General features: G+C 41.9%; 1 protein-coding gene across 1 annotated transcript in view; it reads left to right on the forward strand.

The window, feature by feature from the left end:
- SPATA16 (spermatogenesis associated 16) overlaps positions 1-24,957 on the forward strand; it is a 407,618-nt gene that overhangs the window by 328,455 nt on the left and 54,206 nt on the right. Inside the window, exons 8-11 of the mRNA XM_004708583.2 lie at positions 1,254-1,400; positions 2,812-2,924; positions 15,857-16,021; positions 18,508-18,591. Of these exons, the coding sequence (XP_004708640.1) occupies positions 1,254-1,400; positions 2,812-2,924; positions 15,857-16,021; positions 18,508-18,591 (509 nt within the window). The remainder of the gene's footprint in view (positions 1-1,253; positions 1,401-2,811; positions 2,925-15,856; positions 16,022-18,507; positions 18,592-24,957) is intronic.

Consider the following 24,957-nt stretch of genomic DNA (forward strand, 5'->3'; position numbering starts at 1 on the left):
GGCTACAAGCAGAGTCGTTCTCCTTGTCAGCTTTAACTACGGGGCATCCAAGGAAATCGTCGTTTGAACAAAGAGTTGTGCCACTAAACGGTGGTGGGAAACACACAAGATTTGCTGTATCCATTATATTCGAAAGGAATATTAAAAGTAAACAGTGAAGGCTATATTTAAGCCAGTCATTTGAGTTTCTGATTCCATGTGGGGGGAAAAAATTGACCTTAAGCTAAGTCTTAATTCAAGAATATTCGAGGTCTTACCCTGTCCCCTTTCCAGTAATACTGAGCAGGAAGAGCTGGTTTAAACCACTCTGTTCATCATTGCTCATTGGAGAAGTCTGTTACCATGTAACCATGCTTTGTCACTCGAAATGGACATGAATTAACTGCTTCTAGCCTCCAAGACCCCATGACCGACTGCTGTCACTTCTGAAGACCCACCTAGAGCCAAGCAAGCCTGACACTGCATGCAATGGTTAGGCCTGTGGTCTCTGCAGTCAGACTGAGCGGGTGGGACTCCTGCCTCACCCACCCCCAGACAGGGTACTTGGGCAGATTACTTCCCATCTGTGTGCCTCAACGTCCAATCCATAAAGTGGGAACAGTAGCATCAACCTTGTAAATTTACTGTGAGGATTTAACACCCCCGTGCCCACAAACCACTTACAATAAGGACAAGAAGAAAATTAGTGCTCGGGTCATGAAGAGACAGGTTTGTTTTAGGACTCGAATGATGACACTTGAATTATTTCCAACTCTAATTTTAAAAGTCAGTTCATTTATTACCTTAAATTTTCTTCTGTCATTACGGGAAGGATGTTGACTAAATTATTTGGCCTTGTATTTTAATTCTCACTTGGTGACCTTTCTCTTTTCTGCCAGATAATATTTGCTTAAATCTTCAACCATGAACAGAAACTCAAATTTTCTTTAAACAAATCCCACAGAAAAAATATAAGCCTGGATAATCTATTTTGAATATGGGAGAAGATGGATACGTAATATAGACATATTTTATTATGAGGTTTTTTGTATGTTTAGATTTCTAAGGAAGACAGATTAAAAATGAAATGGAATTTTGATGCATCATCTATTTTACCTGTTGATGCATGTCAATTTTACTTTACACTTTTAATGTGCATATTGATCTTTATTTCCAAGTCTCATTTATAAAATCTAGGGGGTGGGGGGAAGGACTCTGAAAAAAATGATAAAATAATAACAAAGCTTCATAATTCTATTTCTGCTATTTTTCAGATCTTCAAGGACCCCACGTCCTGCCCCAAACAACTGACTGGTCATCTTTTCCTCCCCAACAGTATCTCTTGACTCTTGGGTTCAAAAACAAAGAAGATGGGAAATTTTTGGAAAAAGTATCAAATAGGAAGCTGCCAACATTTACAGGTAAATCACTTGAACTTATTATCCTTCAATACTGCTTTAGGCGGGAACTGTATTTGTCTCCTGCTAATTCATCACAAGACCAAACAGATGGTAGAGCCTATATCTCAAAAAGTGTTTGTGTGGCTATTATTAGCCCCTCTTATCTTGTCAGGAGTCACCAAAGAGGTGCTGAAAGATACCCTGGTGGTGCAGAGGGCTGTACATTGAGCTGCTTGCCACAAGGTCAACAGTTTGAACCTAGCGGCCACTCGGAGAAAGATGAGGCTGTCTGCTCCTGTCAAGATTTTAAAGTTGCAGAAACCCCTGCTGTGTCCTGGGGGTTGCTGTGAGTCAGCATCAGCTCCACGGCAGGGAGTTTTAAGTGCGGTGATGACGTGGGTTCGGTGTGGAGCTGCGTACCTCACTGTCAGGGGTCAACCCGCCCAACTGCTCAGGTGGAGACTGCTGAGGATTTGTGCTCCTGAAAAGACTTACAGTCTCAAGAAGCGTGGCTCACAGTAGATATGATGGCAGTGTACTGGGGGGTAGGGGGTGGTTTTTGTTTTTATTGTCTTATATTGGGTTAGCTAACAATATCTGGAATTCTACGTTCAGGAAAGGGTTCCCCAAATAGCAGTCATGGAGTGGCCTCTGCCCCTCATTCCCATCATCTCGTCTCAGCCACCACTCCACCAGTGCCTAATCTTAGGACAGAACCAGAAACAGAATTATCCTATGAAATAAAAAGACAGCAACAACAAGCTTAAATCCCCTGGATTATCTGCTATCGTTTTTAAAAGAATCCATTCCGATCTTCTTCCACAATGAGGCAAGAGTTTAGATCTGGCAAGGAGAATGACCATGAGATGGAGCAACCTCCAAAAATCCGAGAAACTATTCAGACCGTGGTAAAGTCTCAAACTTGTGGGCTGGTTTCCGAACCGGGTTCAGTTTATTCCTTCCGCTAGCTCTGCCCACCTAATTAAGGCTTTGTGTTTCGTCTGCCGATGTGCCCTCTGAGGCTTATCTCAACTCTGAGTTACCTTCAAAGTCAGTGGGATCTGCACACTTGAATAATACCTGGGAGGAGCAAGACAAGAATCAGACACATTTATGACAACGTTTTCTCCCAGCTCAGGAAAAACACACTCTGTGAGATAGGTGAATTGTGATAGGCTGTCTCGTCGATCTCTCAGGCAGGAGACACAGCACCATGAATCAGCGATAGCTCTCTAAAGGGCAGTGTGTCCTCTGTCTTTCTCCTCACGGAACTTTCATTGCTGCGCAGATGGTCTGGGGTTGGGACTGGTTTCTGTCCTGAAGATTTCATATCTATGAACATTGGGGTGTCTGTGTAGAGCTAGCTAAAGGAAACATTTTGAATTGGCAGTCTGGAAATGATAGTCTAAAAGTTTGTCGTCATGATTTTTAGAACATAAAACTCCCTTCGGTCTGCTGACCCGAGATGACGCCATCAGACACATGGAGACCATGGGGAAGCGCATCTTGCCAATACTGGATTTTATTAGAAGCACCCAACTGAATGTAAGTATATGGAACCTTTGTTATCTGTCCAGTGGGCCAACATTAGGGAACTCTTGAGTTGGAAAAAGTTTATGTTATAAACATTGCAAATACTAGAGGATTTTAGAAGCATTCACAGTAAATCTTGTTTGCCAAACCAAGCAGACCTTAGCTAATGATTTCATCTCTCTTTTTTTAAAAAACAAAGCGAAACAAAAAAACCCTGCTACACTTAGCAGTTTTCAGCATTTATGAAGCTACTATCTGTTTAAAGTGCCTTTTCTCTGTGCCTTCCTGATACCTAATTCCAGGTTATAGTGAATTTCTCATGAAAAATCAATAACCAAATTTTAGCTAGCATAATGTTTTTCCTATTTCCTTTATTGGCCTACTGCATATAACCATCAGATTGCCTACTCCAGAATTTAGAACTTTCAAACTAAAAATGAGCTGCGACTCTAACCATCCAGAGAAGAGATGCCTTTTCTACGATTCAGTCTTAAGCAGCTCAAAATAGAACCTGAATTATGCTGTGTTATTTTACAAAATTTGAAACCACTGTGTGGAAAGTACATAAAGAGGTCTTCTCTTTAACAAGCTATAAAGGCTGCAGATTTCCCCTCTCTTACTATTTTTTCTCCAAAAGCCCTTTAAATGGGGAAGTTTAAAGTATTTTCTTCTTGTGCCTTTTGCATTACATCGTTGATTTGGCACTCTGACCTTACAAGTGTCGCCAAGGGGGTCATCCCACACAGCTACTTAACATCTGTTCAGCATACTCAATAACATTATTCAGCATTTTCAAAGAGCTACAAAGCCCCTAAACTACTTGCATGGTTTATAAACCTGTGCATTACAAATACAAGGGCACATTTTGATGGATTTTCTACTGTATAGCTCCCCTCTCACCACAACTATGTTCCATTCCATTATCTCTCTTCTGAATCCTCCCCCGTTACAGCCCCTCAGACACACGGACATACACGTACAGACATACACGTCCACCCTCACTAACATTCCCATCCTATATTGGACCCGCCCACACTATCAGTGTCCTGATCAGGTCCTACCAGCAGTGGACACTTCACTGAGGACAATCACCAGCCAGTCTTATTTCCTCTCACCCACACATGATTTGCCAAACAAATTCAATGTCCTGAGTATTGGGGAGGCCAGGCTCATCTTGTTACTGATCAGCTAACAGAACACATCATCGGGTCATCCTTTGATGTTGGCTTAGAACTCCCATCTCACAGTGGGAAAATGGATTTGGCCTCTCTGGGCAAGATGGTTTGTTTGTTTTTGAATGTTATTAATTCATTTTCTCCACACCTCTCAAAGAGTATTGTAGCCATTTAGAAACTAGCCTAGGCATGTACAGGGGGCTTCAAAACATTTATGGAAATGTTTCATTATCTTGCTATTCCATTTTTTGACTATTTGGACCCCCTTGTATATTGACCTGTCTATACAGACTATCATGCTTGGTAAAGTATGGGGGGCAGTGAAGAAGAGGAAGGGCCGCAACGAGATGGATTGACTTGGTGGTCGCAACAGTGGGCTCAGAGGAGCAGACCGTGTTGCATTCTGTGGTCCATTGAATCGCAATGGCTTGGAACTGGCTCAAAAGCACCTGGCAACAACAATAATGATGGGCATTTAAAACCCATCATTAATGAGACTTTTAGGATGTAATTAATACCTTCTTTAGAATACATCTCAGTATTATCAGTTTGCTAACCACCAAGAATTCCATTAATTCCCCTATGTCTGCCTCTGTCAGAAATAACAATTTCTGGAAGACTTTCCTAAAGAGTTTTAATGGAATTGAAGTTAATGAGTTTCAAGGATCCCAGAAATTAAAAGTATATCCAAATATTAGCCTCTCCCGGCTTCTTCTTATACACCCAGTCAATGTCATAACAACAGCAACAACCCTCAAAATCACTGCCATCGTGTTTATGCCAAGTCCTAGTGGCCCCACAGGACAGGGTAGCACTGCCGCTCAGGGTAGCACACAGACTCTCATTGTTTACAGGAGTAGAAAGTCCTGTTTTTCTCTAACAGAGCGGCTGATTGTTTTGAACTACTGACCTTGCAGATGATAGCTCCACTTGTAACTGCTATGCCACCAGGGTTACCTCGCCAGTGTCGTAAAGTAGGATTAAATAAATGTGACTACAAAAATAATCTAGCTTAATAAATCAAGCAATGGGTTGGTGACTCAAAATCGTTTGGGCAGGGCACCATTCACTGTGGAGCCCTGATGGTGTCGTGGGTTATATGTTGGGCCACTACCTGCAAGGTCAACAGTTCAAACCCACCAGTCTTTCCAAGGGAGAATCTGGGGCGATCTGCTCCAGTACAAATTGACTGAATCCAACATCCTGTAGAGTTGATTCTATGAGATGGAATCAACTGATGGGTTGTTGGTTTTTTACCATTACCTGTGACCAAGCATCGCTCAACGATGTTTTTGATGAGCCTCAGAAAGGTGATGTGTTTTGCTGTTATTTTGTTTTACCTTCTCAATTGTCAAATACCATCCACTTGAAAGATTAAACGTTGTATTGTTCTCATTGTATGTTACTCTTAGTTGTGACACCTGCAAATGAGTCCCCGTCTGTGTCCTAGCTGTGGAACCTTATTGGGGCTCATAACTTAACATCAGAGTTATGGATTGCTCTGTTTCTCATTGATAAAAAGAGGCTGTGATTGGCCAGGTTACCCCCCAGGGTTAATGGGAGACCAAGAGCACACAATTCATGTTGAAGCACTTTGTGAAGTATCACAAATTCCACAAGTTTTAACTACTTGAATTGGTTTTAGTTTGCTTGGATAGACTGTTTAATAAGCCCTCCTTTTTCTTCGAGTTTGAAATCATCTATTGTCTTCCTGAGATGAAAACTGGCCTGCGGATTGAAATTCTTTTTCTTCGCAGTGATCGCTGATTTGCTCAAAAGCACCCTCACAGGCAGGCTTGGTGGGGGCAACTCCAACCCAGAAGTAGGTTCACTGCCCACATCAGGGACGTCTGTAGGATTCAGTCTCATTAACAACAGGGTCCAACCAGGCCACACGTGTACTAGTAGAAAGGGAGTCTATATCCAGGTCACCTCCATTAGAAGACAGTGACCAGTCTCTTGTCCTGAAGAATTTTAGATTGTTCAGTCATCTTTTGCATGCATGATTGAGATGGGATTTTACTCCTCCATTCGGTTAAAGGGATGTCCATTTGAAACATCCACCTTTTTATCCAAGCCTAATGGCTATGAAATACACTTTGTGCCATATATGTTTAGAGTGATTTATTTTGGCAATGCTCTTTAATGGAAATTTCTTTGTAAAAGGAAAATAGAATACATCAAAACTTCAACATTCATAATAGCAAAAGGCCCCCAAATTAATACGAATGCTTGGCATAATAATATAACCAGAATCAGTTATACAGTTTTTAAATATTGACACATTTATATTAAGTCCCATAAATGATGAAAAGTATGTAGAATTCTATGGGATTGCAGAGGTGATGCCAAGGGATCTCAGATTCTGTCCCCTAGCTGTACTTAAAATTTAATCCCCTTATAGATATCAAGTTTAGAGTATCTGTCTACTGTCTTTAATTAGGAGGGTAAAAAAGCGAACTTTGTAAGGATACTCAATTGTGATATCATAGGAAAATTTAATTGTTTGCTCCTATTTTCAATTTCCCCCCATCAGAAAAAGACACACGTGTTTGTTCTCCACAAATTATAGAGATAGGATAGCAGTTCAGTAAGACCATACAAAATACAAGTAATTTTTTTTAACTTTTATATTAATTGGTATTAAAAACATATATGAAATCATCCCATAGTTCAATTATGTCCAGCAGAATTGTACATTTGCTACCACACTCTTGCTCCCAAAATTACTAGAAGAAGTTTTCTTCAATCAAGCCTACTGGGAGTGGGGGAAACAGGGCAGTCCTGGTTTTTGCTTAGGTGCAGACTTGATACGGAAAGTTTCACTGAAGAACTAAGGACAGAGAAGCATATGTATACAGTCCACAGTTTAGAACATGATACCCCATTAGATTCTCACAGTGTGATGATATCGTATCACCTGTAGCTTACCAATGGGGAAACATGACTTGGAATCAGAGTCCCTCAGGGTTCAAATGGCTAGGGAGCAGAGAGATAGGGTTCAAATTCAGAGTTTCAGAAGACTGGGCCAATTATCAGTGCAAAGAGTATCCAGTGGTCTAGGAACCTGAAAGTTTGAAGGGCAAGCCCACCCAGCTGCACCACGACGGAAAGACCTGGCAATCTGTTTCTGAAAAGACTACACACCAGAAAGCCTACGGCACAGATCTGCCCTGTGACTCCCAGGGGTACCGTGAATTGGCATCAACTCTACAGCAGTAGGTTTGGGTGGTCTTTGCTGTTGCTGTTTCATGGGTTGGCTGGTTGGTTTGTCTTTCACAACACAATGCATCTCTTTGAAACAAAAAGATGATCCTTGCTGAAGGTAAAACATACACAAGAAATGGGCGGAGTCAGTTAAATGGAGAAATGTGGGTGAAGGGAGACAGGGGACAATGTAAGATATGGAAATAAAAATAATTTCTAATTTATCAAGGATTAACGAAAGAGGAGCTGAGACCAAGGGCTCAAGTAGAAAGAAAATGCTTAGAAAATGAGAATGGCAACATATGCACAAATGCAATTGATAAGATTAATGTATGGATTGTTAGGTAACCTGTAAGAGCCCCCAATAAAATGATTTTAAAAAAACGGGGGGGGGGCCAAGTCAGTGAGTAGATTAAGCTCAGACAGTTATTATAAAAAGCTTTCCAGAAAACATGAATCTTCCCCTCTTACCAAGAGGCGATAGACATTAATAAAGGAGACAAGGTCATCGTTCCTGAGATGGGGGAGGTTCCTATGTGTCCAGCAGTGACTTCCGCCACACTTCTCCCACCTGTCCTGGCCTTTATACATGTCTTCTGTTAGGCACAGAGCACAGGGACCAGCAGGGATGATTGTGGACCTACGGAGCTACAATCTCCATTTGGAAGCGGATTCAAAAGCTTAAGGGGAAAAATGGGAGGGAAAGACAGTGGACATTTGTTACAAAGTCATTGAAGACACTTCATATTCTACTACCTTCCGCTCTGGTGGCTTTGGATCTCACTGAACACTCAGGCCCGTCCACCCTGCAGCCCTGCTCTGTGGTGTCTGCCCTGATGATGTGTCTGTCCTGCAATGTCTGTCCTGATGATGTCACATGTCACAGGATTGCTCTGGGCTTCTCCTTCATTTACTTTAGTGGTTGCTGTCTGTTCCAGATCTTATGTCCTGTGCTTCCTGAATCAAATCTTAAAGAGTTAAAATAATAAAATCTCTTGCATGCATGAAGCCGCCTTCACAGACTGACCTGTCAAAAAATGACCTGAGTAACCATGTCTTTAATACCTCGTTAATTTTCCTTTTAACTCCCTTCAAGCGAAGCCTTAAAAATGTTTACGTGTGCACATTTGAAATAAACAATAATTTGTTTTCAATTTCTCTCTCCTTTTTCAATTAATGTTTCTTTATGTTATGTCTAATGGAAATACATCTCAAAGACCTGGGCTCTGCTTTTCAGGTATATTATAGAGTGCCAATCATTTGCCAAAGCTTTATCCATACCTGCTATTAAATCTAGAAAATTCTCTGCCTGAAGCCTTCATTTGAAATTGCTATTTACCTAACCTTCATTGCCCTATGTAAGGATTTAACTTCCATCTTCGTCATATTACTACACTCTCTCAAGCAATTAAAGAGCCACTTGATTGCTCCTAAGTCTCAATGGGAGAGCAGCCTTGCTTTGACTGTAGCCCATGCTGCCAGTAATGTTCTTTCCATTGAGTGACAAGCCATAGTGCAGGCTGTAGTCTCGGCTTTTCAGCAAGGAAGTGTGTCATCTGCATACTGAAGGTTGTTAATAACCACTCCTCATGGGAGTGCTTCTTCATATAGTCCAGCTTCTCAGGTTGCTTGCTCAGAATTCAGGTTGGATAAATGTGGTAAAAGGATGCAACTCTGACACACACAGTTGCTAAGTTTAAACCACACAGTATTTCCTTGTTCTGTTTCTCAAGGATCGCCTCTTGGTCCGTGCAAAGTTCTGTGAGCGCGCAAGAAAGAGTTCTGAACATTGGGCATCGTGAAATCAAAGTGTTCCTGCAAAAAACATCTTATGGGGTTAAGTGGAGAATCAGCAAAAAAGAGGGCTGCCCTCCAGGAGATGGATTAACACCTTGGCTGCAGCAATGGGCTCCAACAAGAACAATTGTGAGGATGCTGCAGGAGCAGGCAGTGTTCTGTGAGGTCGCTGTGAGTCAGAACAGTACCTAACAGCCCCCAACCACCACCACCACTACTATAGGTGTATGCTCGTTCCTGCATTTTTATTATTTTCCTCATTTCATTCAAGCAACAGCATTCAACTATCTCTACTGACCTGACATATTTGTTTTTTATTTATTTTTCATTTTGGTGGTTAAATATTCCTCTATCATGTCCTGATCACCGCAGTTGTATTCAATCGCTTCTCAGGCTTTTGACTAAGAGCGAGTGTGAAATCACATTCCTCTGGGATTAGGAAATGAATGGATGGGTGATGATCGGTAAACTACTCTATTCCTTCCCTTCTACCTTATTCATAGGAAGCACTTCCTGTTTTGTTATGCATCCAATCAAGCTCACAAAGCACTCTTGCCTTCCATGATTTTTATTTTCCTGATGTTTTGGGAAATTGCACCGATAGATTACGTTCTGAGCAGGCTGCCGTTGTTTCTGCTCTTTGCAGTTGAGTCATACACCGCTTTGCTACAACTCGCACCATTGTTTATCTCGAGAAGGACAAAGGGAGCAATTTTTCTTCAGACTGAAAACGGTTTCCCACCAACTCATTTTCCTTTATTTGACAGAACTCCATTGTTTAGCTGCGTGTTTAAACTGAATGGGCAGACTCACTATTTCATCAGTTCGGAGAAAAGATCCCAGATCCCCCATTTGCAATCATCACTTCTATGGGCTTCTAGATTTTCAGATAAATGATTAATCAACAAGAGCAAATTAGCATGAATAGGACATTAGTCGAGTAGCACAGATAGGTGCTGGGGAGAAATAAAGCCAAGAAAATGCAAAGGTGCCCAACAGTCATTTATTTTTAAGACTCTGGGAAAGTAGCAAAAGAGGCTGCTATCAATCAGTCTAGGAGCTTGACATTCACAAAGAAATGCTGCTTCTACTTTCGAGATAAAGTTCGGAAAAGGAAGGGGAAAAAAAGTTGCCTTGAAGTCAAGTCTGACTCAAGGTGGCCCCGTGGGTCGGCATAGAACGTTGCCCAGGGCTTCCTTCCCACGGCTCTTGCTCACAAGTAGATTACCTGGCTCTTTTCTCCGAGCTCCTCGGGGGACATTCGAGCTTCCAGCTTTTCCGTTAGCGCCTGAGCACCGACTGTTCATAACACACAGGAAATGAGAAGAGCCCTTTCGAAACACTAGCTTCTAAAACCTTTCTCTTTAGAGGATCATCTCTCTCGGGAACAAATCAGATCCGGGCCTCCGTGTTCTCTGCTTTCTGGGAAACATCTGTTTTACCAGTATGCAAACAAAAACAAGCTTTATTCAAATCCGTTGTTAGGTGACAACGACTCCTAGCAACCCCCTGTACAACAGGAGGAAGCACGGCCTGTCATGCGACGTCCGCAGTTGTTCTTATGTTCCAGCCCCATTCGTGAAGCTACTGTGTCAATCCATCTTGTTGGGGGCCTTCCTCTTTTCCGCTGCCCTTCCACTTGACCAACATGATGTCCTTCCCCAGGGGGTGGTCTTTCCTGATAACATATGCACAGCACAGGAGGCGAAGTCCCCCCCCCCTCCTTTCTAAGGAGCGTTTTGGCTGTGCTTCCTCCAAGACAGATGGGTTGGCCTTTTTGAGAGCCCCTGGTACTTTCAACATGCTTCCCCGGCATCACCATGCAACCGCATGGACTCTTCCGCCGACTTCCCCCTTCAGTGACCACCTCTCACATGCACAGGAGGCCACTAAAAATACCAGGTTGATACGCAGATTATAAACTTATTCAAAGACTAACGTTAAAGGAACGGCTTGCTCTCAAACATCTGTATTGAAAAAATATATATATTGGGGCAAGGGGAGAACCTGAGTAGAATTCTTGTATTTGGGGCCACATATCAACAGATTTTGATTCGTTGAGCCAGGCCCAACCCAGGACTCTGTCCATGTAATGAATGAACCTAGGAATTCTGATCCAGGTGGTCGTGGAGGAAGCCTGTCATGAAGGGGTACTGGGCACCCAGCCTTCATATTCTGAACATCAGGATGTGCATGGCCCATTTCTCCGAACTCGAACTCGCCAAATATGACAGAAGCCCAAGGTTCTTTTGTCAACAGTACTTTTCCTAAATATAAACCTGATAACTTTATAATAAACGGTGCCTCCTTTATCAAGCACTAGAATTCGTATTAAACTTGTTAGAAAGGCAATCCCTGCTCTTTTGTAGATCACAGTAGCAAACACATACATGGGGCACCTTATTATGGTTGCTGCTGCTGCTGCTCTTGTGAGATGCAGGCAAGTCAGTTCCAATACATCGTGACCCAGTGGACCATACAACTAAACACTGCCTGGTCCTCCACCATGCTCACAATCACTGTTGTCAATCCATCTCATCCAGGGCCTTCTTTTTCTCTGACCCCAGAGAAAAAGATATCATTACCAAGCATGATATCTTTTCCCATGACTAATCTTGCCTCATAGCATGTCAAACGTATGTGAGGCAAAGGAGTCTCTCCATCCTCACTCCTAAGAAGCATTCTGGCTGTACTTTTTCAAGGCGGGTTTGTTTGTTCTTCGGACAGTCCACGTTGAATATCCTCACCAGCATCATAATTCAAATGCCTCATTTCTTTCCTTATTCATTATCTAGCTTCCAGAAGCATGTGACCATCATCCTCAAAGTGATATCTTTGCACTCTAGCACTCTGAAGAGGTCTTGTACAGCAGAGTTACCCAGTGCATTGCATTGTTTGATTTCTCGACTGCTGCTTTCAAGGGACATTGACTGTAGATTCAAGTATGATTAAAACTTGACGATGACTTTTTTCCACTTCACATGATGTTGTCTATTGGTCGACTTGTGGGGATTTGGTTTTCTTTACATTGAGTCGTAATCCATACTGAAAGCTGTTCTCTTTTACTTTCATCAGCCAGTGCTTCAAGGCCTCATTTCTCTAGCAAGCATGGTTATGTCCTCTGCGTATCACAAGTTGCTAATGAGCTTTCATCCGATCCCGATAGCCGCATTCTTCTTCATATAGCACATCTCTTGGATTATTTGCTCAGCGTACAGATTAAGTAAATTTGATGAAAGAAAGCAACCCTGACCTACAACATTCCTGATTTTTAAACATGCACCACCTCCTGGTTTTGTTTGAAGAATACTGCTTGGTTTGTGCAGTGGTTCTGCATGAGCACAATTACGTATTCTGGAATTCCCATTTCTCACAATGCGATCCATAGTTTGTTATGATCCACACAATGAAATGACTTTCCATAGTCAATAAAACGCAAGTAGACGTATTTCTGATATTCTCCACTTTTAGCCAAGATATCCCTTGTTCCATGTTCTTGTCTGAATCCAGCTGCAAAATTTGTGCATCAGGTTCTGACTGACCAGGGGGGAAAAAGCAGAGTGGAAACATGCCCTCCTTTTAAAGAACATCTCCTAAGGCACCCAGATTTTTCCCCCTAAGGTCATTATAGGTGCTATTCTTATGACTCCGAAAGCAAACCTCAATCAAGCCAGTGGAAGATGCCATCATCACCTCGCCCTAAAAAAGCTCAAGTGAAATCAAAGATCAAGATGATGCTCATTTGTTTTAGTTTTTGTTTTGTTTTGTTTTATGTGAGGAGGATAGTGCATCTGGTGTTCATTCCACCAGGTCAGACTGTTAATCAAGCAGACTGTTAATCAAGATAGCATAACAGTGTGTGCCCCAAAAGGCCCAATTTGTGGCAGGCCAGGGACTAGTTTTGCAGCACAACGATGCACCTCCTCAGCCATCTCAGTGTGTCAGTGTTTTGTTGTTGGCCCAAACCAGCATGCCTCTCTTGCCTCATGCACCCCCGACTCTCCTGACCTTGCCCTGTGCAACTTCGTTCTGGAAATGCAGAGGGGCATGAAAAGACAGCAATGTGATGACATAGATGAGGTGAAGAAAACGAAATGAGGAGGTGCTGTCAGCCATCCAAAGAGATGAGTTTGGAAAATGTTTCTAAGAATGGAATCGCAGATTTTACAAATGCATTAAGTGTAATGGAGAGTACTTTGACGGTGGTAAGGTTGTTTTGTAAAAGAAATTTACATACATAGCTTTGAAAAATAATCCAGTTTGGGGGGTACCCTCTCCTATTAGCCCATAAACACTTCCCTTAGACTCACTACACTGAGTCGATTACAACTTATAACCACCATATAAAGGGCATCTAAGACTTTAAAACTTTATAGGGTCAGAAAGCCTCATCTTTCGCCCACAGATTTTGCCCATAGAATCCTGCTGGGTTTTTTTCTTCAGTTCTTTTAACTTAAGGCATGTTGAGCATGTTCTTTGTTAACTATATAACTCCAGGTCTTTACATATTTCATTGTATTTCTGTAGTCTTCTCATGAAGCTCTTTAAATGTTCCTCTTCAGTTCTTTTACTTGATCCTTTCTCCCATTAGCTACTCTACATTCAAGAGCAAGTTTCTAGGTCTCTTCTGACATCCACTTCGATCTTTTCTTCCTTTCCTGTTTGTTGTTGTTGTTTTGTTTTAATGATCTTTTGCTTTCTTCAAAGAGCCCTTGGAGCACAGTGGGTTACACTTTGCTGCTAGTCATAAGAACAGATGTTGAAAGCACCAGCCACTCTCAGGCATTCCACTCCCATAAATAGTTATAATCTCAGAAACCCTATGGAACCGTTCTGTTCTTCCTCTAGATACAAGTCAGAGCTGACTCAATGGCGGGGGGATTGCTTTCTTCATGTATTACGTTCTTGATATCATCCAGTCTTGTGTCATTTGTGCTTAATGCATCTAATCTGTTCTAGAGGTGGTCTCTAATTTACATGAAGTAGGACTCAAGATCAAGTTTTGACTCTCATGAACTGACTTTAAGTTCCTTCCGTTTCAACCTGACTTACAAGTGAGCAAGCGATGGTCTGTTCTATATTCAACCCCTCACATTGTTTTTGCTGATGGTGTTGAGTTTTTCCATTGCTCCAGATGTAGTCTATATGACCCCTGTATAATCCATCTAGTGAGATCCATGTGGATAGTCACCATTTATGCTGTTGGATAAAAGGATTTACAATGAAGAAATCCTTGGCCTTGCAAAATTCTATCATGTGATCTCCAGCAATAGTTACTATCAACAAGGCCATATTTTCCAACTATCTATCCTTTATCTTTGTTTCCAACTTTCATATTCCCATCATTAGTATTTATCAGTGCATCTTGATTGCATGAATATGCATGAATTTCATACTGAAGAAGTTGAAAGAAGTCAATTTCTTCCTCCTTGGTTTGTGATTGGTAGACATATTTGAATAATGTCTATATTAACTGGTCTTACTTATGGGCATATAGATCTTTTCCTATTACAAATATAACATTGTCCTTAATATAAATCACAAAATATTCTCTTTGATGATGAATATGACACCATTCCTCTTGAATTTGTTACACCTAGCACAAGAAATCATATGAGTATCCAACTCAAAATGGCTGATAGCAATCCATTTCAGCTCACTAATGCTTACAATCTCAATCTTTATGAGTTCCTTTTCATTTTTAATGACTTTTAGTTTCCTAGATTCATATTTTGTGCATTGCATCTTCCAATTATTAATAGATGTCTGCAGCTTTCTCTTCTCTTTTTAAGTCATTTAAATGAAGGTCTTGAAAGTATTGCTTCACTCAAGTCTTTAAGGTGGAGTCTACTTTGAGGAGGTAGCTCTCCCCTAGTCACACTTTGGGGACATCATTCCATTGCTCTTGATGAGGTTTTCAGGGACCAACTCCTCAGCAGTGAGCTGACTATTCCTTACAGAAGCTCCACTGAAACCTGTTCACCACGGGTGACCCTGCTAGCATTTGAAACACGGGCAGCATAGCTTGCGGCATCACCACCACTCAAAAGCCTCCATAGTAAGACGAACAGACAGATGAATGGTGGCTTATTGTCACGGACTCTATTTTATAACATTCCTAACTACCAATACATTCGTGAGCATCCTTATGCATTTACTCCATAGTCTATTTCAAAATGGATCAAGGCAGTTTCTGGGGTGGTCATCGGGGCCAGGGCAAAGTGCTATAAAGTCAAAAAGGAGAAGCGTTGGTGTGCAAGGCAAATCCATCTGAACAGAGCTCAGAGCTCGGTAAGAGCAGAACTGAAATGTTAACATAACATAATGTTGGGGGATAACCAGGTTTCCATGTGCATAGCGTTTTCTAGAACCCTCCCTTTTACATAAGTAAGAGAGTGGGCAGCTCTTAACACTTATGATGCATTGGCAAAGCTTCCAGGAAGATACCACCCTGATGGACCACCACTGGGAGTCTGGCACGGTTTGAACTTCAACTCTCTCTCTCCCTAGTGTAGCTGCCTTATGAAGAGGACATGTGACCCCCTCTCAAGAGTCATGTAATGCTCCCCCCTTTGATTGAAAGGAAGGGTTTGAAAGGTATCAATGTGTTTCTATACATGTGTATCAGATATCAGATATCACTGCTTGAAACAACGCATCTGTATCATAACAAAACTTCACTTCAAACCCTAAGAGAGGTGGGGTTGTTTTTGTTTGTTTGTTTGTAGTTTTGTTCTGAACCATTTTCTTTTACTGCGGGACTAGGGGAGTTTCCGGGCGTGCTCAGGTGTGATGGAGAAGTTGCAATACGCCAGCCTCCTCAGCCGGCTACAGAGAGTCAAGGAGCAGGCACAGGTGATTAATCAAGCCATGGCAGAGCTGGCAACGATCCCCTATCTACAGGACATCAGTCAACAGGAAGCAGAAATGGTATTTGTTTTCCTTTGTTTAAGCTTTCACTGGCCCTGAGCCAAGAGAAAAGGGATGTGGTCTGTGGGGAGCGATTGGTGATAGTAAAGACATTGTGAAGGCAACCTGCCTGACCCTCGAGAAGCGTTCCAGTGAAGAAGCAGGGCACGTGTGTGGGTCTGGTTTTTTCTTAGCGCACATTCACTGCTTCCACTTTTTTACAGCAAGAACTTTGTGATGTGACCAAACATAGCAAGAGGCTAATTAGCCATACTTAAAATTTTAAGTAAAGTGAAATTTTAATCAATTGTTCCCTAAACTCTCTGATGTTCCTATCGAAGGCTCTCTCTGATGGAAACGTGAGAGGGCAAACGTGTAATTACTGAATAGCAATTTGACACCCCACTAATCATCTTTCAAATTTCTTGGATCAAGTCCAGTATCACCATATAGTTGGCATTTCTAACACGCACTTGTCCTTGGTGAAGTCAATAAAGCAAAGTTGTTTGAAAGACACTTTTAGTCTTAATTTTTGGATTACTCATTTCATTGAAAGCCAGTTAACTCAAAAAAAAAAAAAAAAAGACATGGCCCTAGAGAAATCCAGTGTCAAAATCAAATTGCGGGAATATTTCATAAATACATTCTTCAAGCAGATGTGAATAAAATATGCATAATTAATATGAGAAGTGCTAGCACCTCATTTGAAAAACAATTACTAAACAGTGAATTGGCTATTCAAGGAAAAGTAACATTTACTCCATATGAAGATCCAAATGTGTATTAGGGAAGGCCTCTTTATTTTGAGGTTTTAATTGAGGTTACCTAGAATTAATTATAGACCTGAATTGAATTCACATAGCGAGGATGAGAACAGCCCAAACTGATCACCTGTAATTTGCAGATAACTAAAGGAAGCTTCCCTCTTTGCGCTTTTAAAAAATGTAACAAATTAATCAATCAAGAAATGAATTGGCAACATTATAATGTTCATCTAAGCCTGCTAAAGTATATTAAATAAATACTGACATCAGAGTGAACATATAAGGCTATCTTACTAGCCAAATAATAAAACCATGCATGCTAACGATTAGAAAGCCTATTCATCAAGGAATTACTAAGCCAAAACTGGCAATAAGACTTCCTACACCTTTATGGTTGTGTGCCAAAAACACCTCCTGAGAGGGTGAGTGGTTCATAAGACATCAGGTTCACAGTCAGGAAGGCACTCTCAAAGTGCATAGAACAGCCGCTTTTAGATGATCAGTGCTCCTGGGAGATCAAAGGAGACAAAGAAAGAGTTCATTTAAGAAGCCAGCAAGATGCCTATCTACCTGAAAAACACACTCAGGACTTAAATGAAGAAAATGGGAAGCGCTCTACATTTGGGGTTTCCTAAGGAGGCACCCATCTATGGCTTTATTTTTTCTGGAAATACGGTACTTCTATTTCAAAGTACACACCCGAAGGACCAAACCAGCGTTACAGCCAGCCTTAATAACGTGTGATATTCCTCTATCTAAAACTTTGGAAAATGGGATTTCAAAGGATATTCTCCTCATTTCTCTACATGTCTATCAGAAGAGAAATGTAAATGTTTGGGAATATACACAAATCATGTATCTTGCAAAATTTGTCACCCTAATAGATTTTATTTTCAAACTTGTGAGCATGATTAATTTGAGGAGGGAGGGAAATCCTAGTACTTCCTGTTCAGGTGGCATATTGAGTGATGGCTCAATAGACTTTTGAGTGACGCAACTAGCGGCCCTCCTGTATAAGCTCTGCAGCACCGGAAGCACGGGAATATTATCTCCAGGGTCACACTGCTCAATGGCCCAGTGAACTGACTTGGCACTTGGCAGAGCTCTGTGAGTGTCCGTTACCACATAGTTTGGGAGCGTTGTTTTCAATTATAAAAAAAAGATACCTGTTTAGGGCAAGAATAAACGTTTTAACTATTTTTTTTATTTGAAAATAGACTGGGATCTTTTTTAAAAATTGAAAAACCTTGACATTTTAGCTTAGAAAAGACTAGGAGGAGAATTTAAATGAGCTAGACCCTTTAAAAGACAATAGAACAAGGCAGCTTCCATAGTGTCCTCTGGTGAGCGTTTTGGATGATGGCTAGAATGAGGACACCTTAGTCTCCGGAGAAAATACTAAAATGCGTTCATGAACTACATGCCATTTCCTGAGAATGGACTCGGGCCGTCATTCTTTACAATCCAAACCTGCTTTTCCAAAACTTCAACAGGTACTACGCGAAAGCCTGTACGTTCCCTGCACATTCTCCAGCAAAATCTTTTTCATTGTTTCAGAATGGTGTATCTGCACGAAGACTTAGTAATGACTGAGACAAAGATGAGGTGGCGCTCATGGTAGGGGAGATGAGTAATAAAATCATCAGCGTACAAATGATTTTTTAATTAGCTTTTAATCTGTGTGTTTAGAGAAGTTATTTCCGTGTGGATTGCACACTGATAATTTTTATCTTGCTGCCACAGCTGCAGTCGGTAATGGCAGATGCTATGGACACCCTTGAAGGAAGAAGAAGCGATAAAGAACGTGTGTGGAATACAGTCCAAAAGGTAAAACGCTCAGCTGAAGGGGAAAGACGCATTATTCTCCAGGAAAGCGTTCATTCATCTTGGGTCAGATCTGTTGAGGAAGCGACAGGAAAGTTCTTCCGGTTGTAGTTGTTTGGCTTGTTTCCTTGCCGGCTCGTTGGTTTCATTCAGCACTACCCTGGAAGGGTCACCCAATCACATATGTATTTGTTGAATCTGCTCCCTCGGGTGCACTTGTGTTGTCCCCCAACGGCTTCCCGGTTTTTCTTTATGTTGACCACTTGCTCATACTCTATTGTCATGATCTGCCTCTTCAATATCATGTATTATGAAGGTTGGAGATATGTTTTAGCTGTAAGGGTGCCCAGTCTTTTCCCCGCTTTTTGTCATTTGAGAAATAATGGCCACAATTCAGCAAACCTTAGAGAAACGACAACTTTAATATTTGGGGTAGAACAGTAACATTCTGGTTGTTAGAAGTAGAGGAACATCCCTGCCTTCAATTGCTAGAGTTTACGTGCAGAAAGCACACCTATGCACTTGGTGACAGGTGCTCAGAGGACTTGAGTGATACCATGGGGCTCTGTTGGACTATAAGACTGTGCCATGTTGGGTCTCAAGCCCAGCTCAACGTGGTAAATTCTGATTAATCTCCCCTTCACCCCCTCCCTTCCATCCCCCGTAAGGACCCACAGAGGAGGATTAGTGCCAGGACATGTAAGAGGAACAAGCCAAAGGAGGCTTGCAAGGAAGTGGCTGTAGCCAGTCATGAGGGATTTGGGTGCATCTGGGGATCTGTGTACCTGATGTAATCACCTCAGAGGCCCTATGACAAGTTTATAAAGGCGAAATCGTTGACTTCAGCAAATATTTGTTGGGCATCTACTGTGCTGTAAAGAATCTGAGGTTTGAGGGAAATTGTCCTGAGCAAGACAAACACCGTGCCTGCAACCATCAGACTTACCAACTATGGAAGAAGACGGCTAAGAAACAGCTTCCCAAAAGTTTGCTGAGTGTGACAGTAAAAACAGTGGATGCTCCATGATGTATGGAAACAAACAGCAAGGGATTATCGCCTGCTCTAGGATGCCAGAAAAGCCACCTCTAAAAAAAGTGGCATTTATACAACTCTTAAAGGACATGGAGGGAAAGGGGGAGCGCATCTCCAGCAGGAACGGCATACACCAAGAATGCCAATAAAAACCTCTATCGTATTCCAAAACTAATGAGGGAGTAGAGGTGGAATCTGCAAAGGGAAGAACAGAGCTAGGCCGGCAGTTATCAGAGAGCAATGTATAAATGATGTCAAGGATGGACATTTTCCAGAAACTATTTCACTAGATGTTTTTGAGGCACCTCTAGGGCTTTGATGCAAATAAAAGATAAAGAAGCTACAGAGATGTGGGGAGATGGTGGTAATCCAGTTCCACGTGTGGCATGGTGGTGGCCTGAGCTGGGAGGGGGGCGGAGGTAGGCATCGAGACACAGAAAATCAGACAGATGTAAATATTTTCAGAAAGCGGGGTATATAGGCCTTGTTCAGCAATTAGAGACAGGTTGAGAGAATGGAAAAAAAAAAAAAGGATGCCAGACAAACAACTTGAACAACTGTGCAAGGAATGAGGAGTTGTTTGCTGGTGGTACCATTTGCTAAAAATAATAACACTGGTAGCAACGTTGATGGGTGTTACTTACCGTGGGGGAAATGAAAATTACTAGGTCCAGAGGAGAAAGAAGAGAAATCAAGGAGCGGTGAAGGGTTCCACTGTTCCAGAGTGGGGTTAGTAGTTGAAGCTGTTGAATGCCAAGTTGCTTTACAAGTTTTAAAATGTCAGTTCAAGTTGTTTATTGAGTGACAATAAAATTTCTTATATAAAAGAAAAATCTAAATTCAGAGCTCTGTCTGGAAGTTCAGTCTGGACACAAAACCACAACGAGCATGTGAAAGGGAAGTTTTTAACTACCTGAAAAAACAAGAGAAGCGCAAAAGAATAGGTTATAACAGAGGAAGCAATTAAAGCAAGCAACCACTTAGGCTGGGGAATCCAAGGACGAAGTTACAATTGCCACAACTTAAAAACTTGAAGCAGGGGCCCTGTACACTCAGAACGCCAATCTTCCATCAGCGGTTCTCAACCTGTGGGTCTCGACCCCTTTGGAAGTCGAACGACCCTTTCACAGGGGTTACCTAAGACCACTGTAAAACACATAAATATTTCACAATATATAATTGCATATTGTTTTGTGATTAATCACTATGCTTTAATTATGTTCAATTTGTAACAATGAAAATATATCCTGCATATCAGATATTTATATTATGATTCATAACAGTAGCAAAGTTACAGTTATGAAGTAGCAATGGAAATAATTTTACAGTTGGGGGTTACCAATACATGAGGAACTGTATTAAGGGTCACGGCATGAGGAAGGTTGAGAACCACTGCATCAGAAGGTTCTGTCAGCTCAACAGTTCGGATGTCTCTGAGACTGGAAGAGGGCCCCTGGAGGACTCGGACCCAGAACTAAGACTGGTGTCTAGGGTGAGAAAATGAGGGAGTGTGGTGTCACTGTGCAGTTTGGGGAAGAACTAGATTCAGCTACCGTTACCAGAAAAAACGTGTCTATTTCTGGAGGGAAGAAGCTTTGCTTTTGAAAAGTTCACAAAAACAACAAGCAGACAAGAAGCCCACAGCCAGTCAGCAGGAAACAGAGAAAAATCTTTCTCCTCTAATCCTGTCATGTCCCTACAGTGTCCCCGGGCATGCAAAATTGAGGTTTGTAGAGTCCCCATGTCAGCATCACATAGATGACTATAGATACAGCAGGTGTGTTTGGAGGTGAGAGGACGGGAAGAGGATAATGACCTTAGTTAGGACAAGCTAGCCAAGAGAAAATATAGCAGCCTGAAGTTCTGATTGGAAGACTGAGTAAGGATAGAGGTAGAGTAATCATTGGCAAATTGATGTTGACTGAAATCGCTTGAGTGGGGGTGCCATAGCTTATAGGGTGAGGAGACGAGAGCATTGAAGAACACATTTAAAACTTAACAGAAACCTACAAAGATGCTAAGAATGACTGGGGAAAGAGGACCTAGAGGTCGATAAATCTAACATTGATGAAAATGAATCCGTATCATCAGTAGCTCTGTTGACTATATAAACAATTGTTTGGAGCAGGGGCCAGTAGACTATAGCCTCGATGTCAAATCCTGCCCGCTATCTACTTATTGAAAACAGCTATGCACATTCATTTACATATATTGCCTCAGTTGCCTTAAGTAGAATTGAGTTCACAGAGACTATTGAGCCCACAAAGCTTAAACTATTTACTCTCCGGACCTATACAGAGAAACTTTGCCGAATTTGGGCTTAGAGCACTATACCTCCCAGAAATATTTGTATTGTATATGTTTACACTTACCAACCCAAGTAATGATAGAAAATCAGTCCAATTGTGAAATTCCAGACAGCAGCCAAAATGCAAAAGAATCCCTGGAGTCACATCCTTTAGACAATCTCCAATGTCATCTTATTCCAAGTTAGGATTGTGGATCGCCATACATTGATAGGAGCACTCAACCTGTGATTTTCCACTGTGCCCTTATCCCAGTTACCTACGACTTTGTAACCCACTGCCATTGAATCGATTCCAATTCACTGGGATTCTATACAATGGAGTAGAACTGCCTCTTAGGGTGTCTGAGACTGTAAACCTTTATAGGAGCAGAAAGCCCAATCTTTTGCCCTTGGAACAGTTTGTGGCTTTGAACTTCTGACAGTATTATTAGCAGCCTTAATGCTTAAACCACTATGGCTCCAGGGCTCCTTTGGTATGCAAGAGATTGCCCAGATTAGTAGTTTAAAGCAAAAAGTCAATGTTCTCTCTCACGGTTTAATGGCTAACTGCCCAGAGTCTCTCATGTAGTTCAGCCAAATGGTTCTGTGGATAAAGATGTAATCAACTGAAGCCTAAGACGGACTGGATGTCCAAGATGACTCACTCATGTAGCTGACAGGTGATGTGGGTCACTGTTGCTCTCGGGTGTCATTGAGTAAACTATGACTCGTAGCAGTCCTATGTACAACAGAAGGAAACATTGCCATGTATCCTCGTCACAATTACAGTTTGGTTTGGTTTATCATTTATTGAGAGCTCTTACAGATATGGTAACATTCCATAGTTCGGTGGCTTCCAGCAGTATTGTACACTTGTTACCACAACAGTTTCAAAACATCCTCCTTTTTCTTGACCTCCTTGATATCCACTTCCCTTTATCCTCCCCCTCCTCCCCTCCCCACCCCCAAACCCTTACTACTGTTGTTATGTATGGTGTGTGGGTGTGTTTACTGTATCTTACACCATCTAATATATCCACTCCCCTACAGTGCTGTTCTTCACTCCCCTCGTGGGGTTACACGGTTAACATTGCATCTTACACATTCCAGTGCACGGATCCGGTGCACATACAATTCTCTTGTTCATTTACAGCTGGTTATTTTTTCAGTTCATTGTAGCGGCCATTGCACCAATTCATCTTGTTGCGGATCGTCCTCTTTTTCATTGACCCTGTCCTTGACAAAGCATGGTGTCCTTTTTCAGAGGCTGCTCTCTCCTAATGACTTGCCCAAAGGACAGCAGGGGACATGTACTTTGCCATCCTTACTGCTAAGGAACACTCTGGCTCTACTTTCTCAACGACTGATTGGTTTGTACCCCGGTCTGTGGCATTTTTCAATCGTGTCTCCATGTGGTCTCGCTTTATGGATTAGGCCACAAACAGCATGGCAGTGGAGTTCTGATAGAAAGTATTTCAAGAGAAAGGCAATGGAAAACATCAGTTCTCTTAAAGGCTAGGCCCACAACTTGTATAGAAATGTCCACCATAGTCTATTAGCCAACCCAAGTGCAAAGAGTTGGAGGAATTGCTTTCTCCCTCTCAAAAGAAGAGTGACCTGGACCTTCCTTGAGAGACCGAAATAATAGTGGGCATCTTGGAGACATTCTTCAGCAACCAAGCTCGACTTCCCTATTCCAGGCTGTAAAGAGGCAGAAGTCAGAAGGCCAGGCATGTCAGGGCGTCCAAAGTCTCAGGGCCTGTCACACTGGAGAGCCACACCTCCCAAGCCCTGGCTGTCTAGAGAGACTCACTGGTGAGCAGCCAATCTTTCCAGATTAAAAGCATCGGTAATGATCATAGGTTTCTAAATGGAAGCTCCTGAGAGGTCTTTAGGAAGATGTGAATGGGAAGGAACAGGGTGCCAAATTTTTCCCAGGGGCTTTTAATTTGGTTAATGTGACTCTACAAAAGATGATGGTATCACTTTCAGACAATTCCGGTAGCAAGTAAGTAATTTCCTTTTACTGCTATGGAGTTAATTTGCGTGTGCAGGGGGAAAAAATAATTAAAAAAACAACAACAACCCTAATTGTGCAAGCTACACTGTGTCTGAGCCCACTAGAAGTGGATATCAGCATCACCACCTCTGAGATCTGCTATCTGTAATAGAAACAGCTGTTGCACCTAATGAAAACACTGGAAATGTTCATCTGAAGCAGCAGAGTGACAGCAGCACCTCCTAGTTCCACATAGTTAAAAGGTCTGTCAGCATCCCCATATTCCCTAACACAATTTTCAGGGCCCTACTTGGTGAAGAGCCTATAAAATGCCCATCAAGAGGAAATCTGATTTATGAGAGCGGACCTCCTGTCTGTGTTTTGTTTTGAGTTTTCACGAAGAACTCGGAAGGAGAGAGAGAGACAATTGGGTCGTTTCCTATTTTAGTACATGTGCTGCCGAAGCGAGCACGGGTTGTTTCCTAATTCACCAGAACCGAAATATATTCTTTATAAAGAGACTTGGGGAAGTGGCTGTTGTTTTGAGTTGTGTTTGCAGAGTATTTCCTTTCCAGCAATTCGTCCCATGGAAATAGATCAGTTGATTTACCTGTGCAAACAGCAAAACAAGCAAGATAACACTTTTTTTAAAAAAGTACATTTCTCTATGTTGGAGAGTCTTGTGTCACAAGGTACTTCCTCAAGGACATCACATGTGGTTTAATTTCTAGTGATTATATGTCTACAACACACCCAAACACACGCCCACACAGGTCCTTTGACTCCCCTACATGTCTTGTGTACCCTGTGTAATCATTCACGCATTCATCAAATATTCTCTGAGCACATCTTCTGTGTTAGAGAATCGTCTAGGCTTGGAGATAAAGTCATGAGAAGCCAGTATTCCACTGGTGTTGGCATTCTAGAATAGTGGGCTAGATAATAAACTACATAGATAAATATAGAACATGGGATACGTTCATAAAGACCATGGGACAGGGAGACCAGGAGAGAGCAACAGAAAGTGTCAGGGGATTGCACGTGCAGCAG

Source organism: Echinops telfairi, unplaced genomic scaffold, assembly GCF_000313985.2.
Source record: "Echinops telfairi isolate 266 unplaced genomic scaffold, ASM31398v2 ScPeMD7_4225;HRSCAF=4972, whole genome shotgun sequence".
NCBI lineage: Eukaryota > Metazoa > Chordata > Mammalia > Afrosoricida > Tenrecidae > Echinops > Echinops telfairi.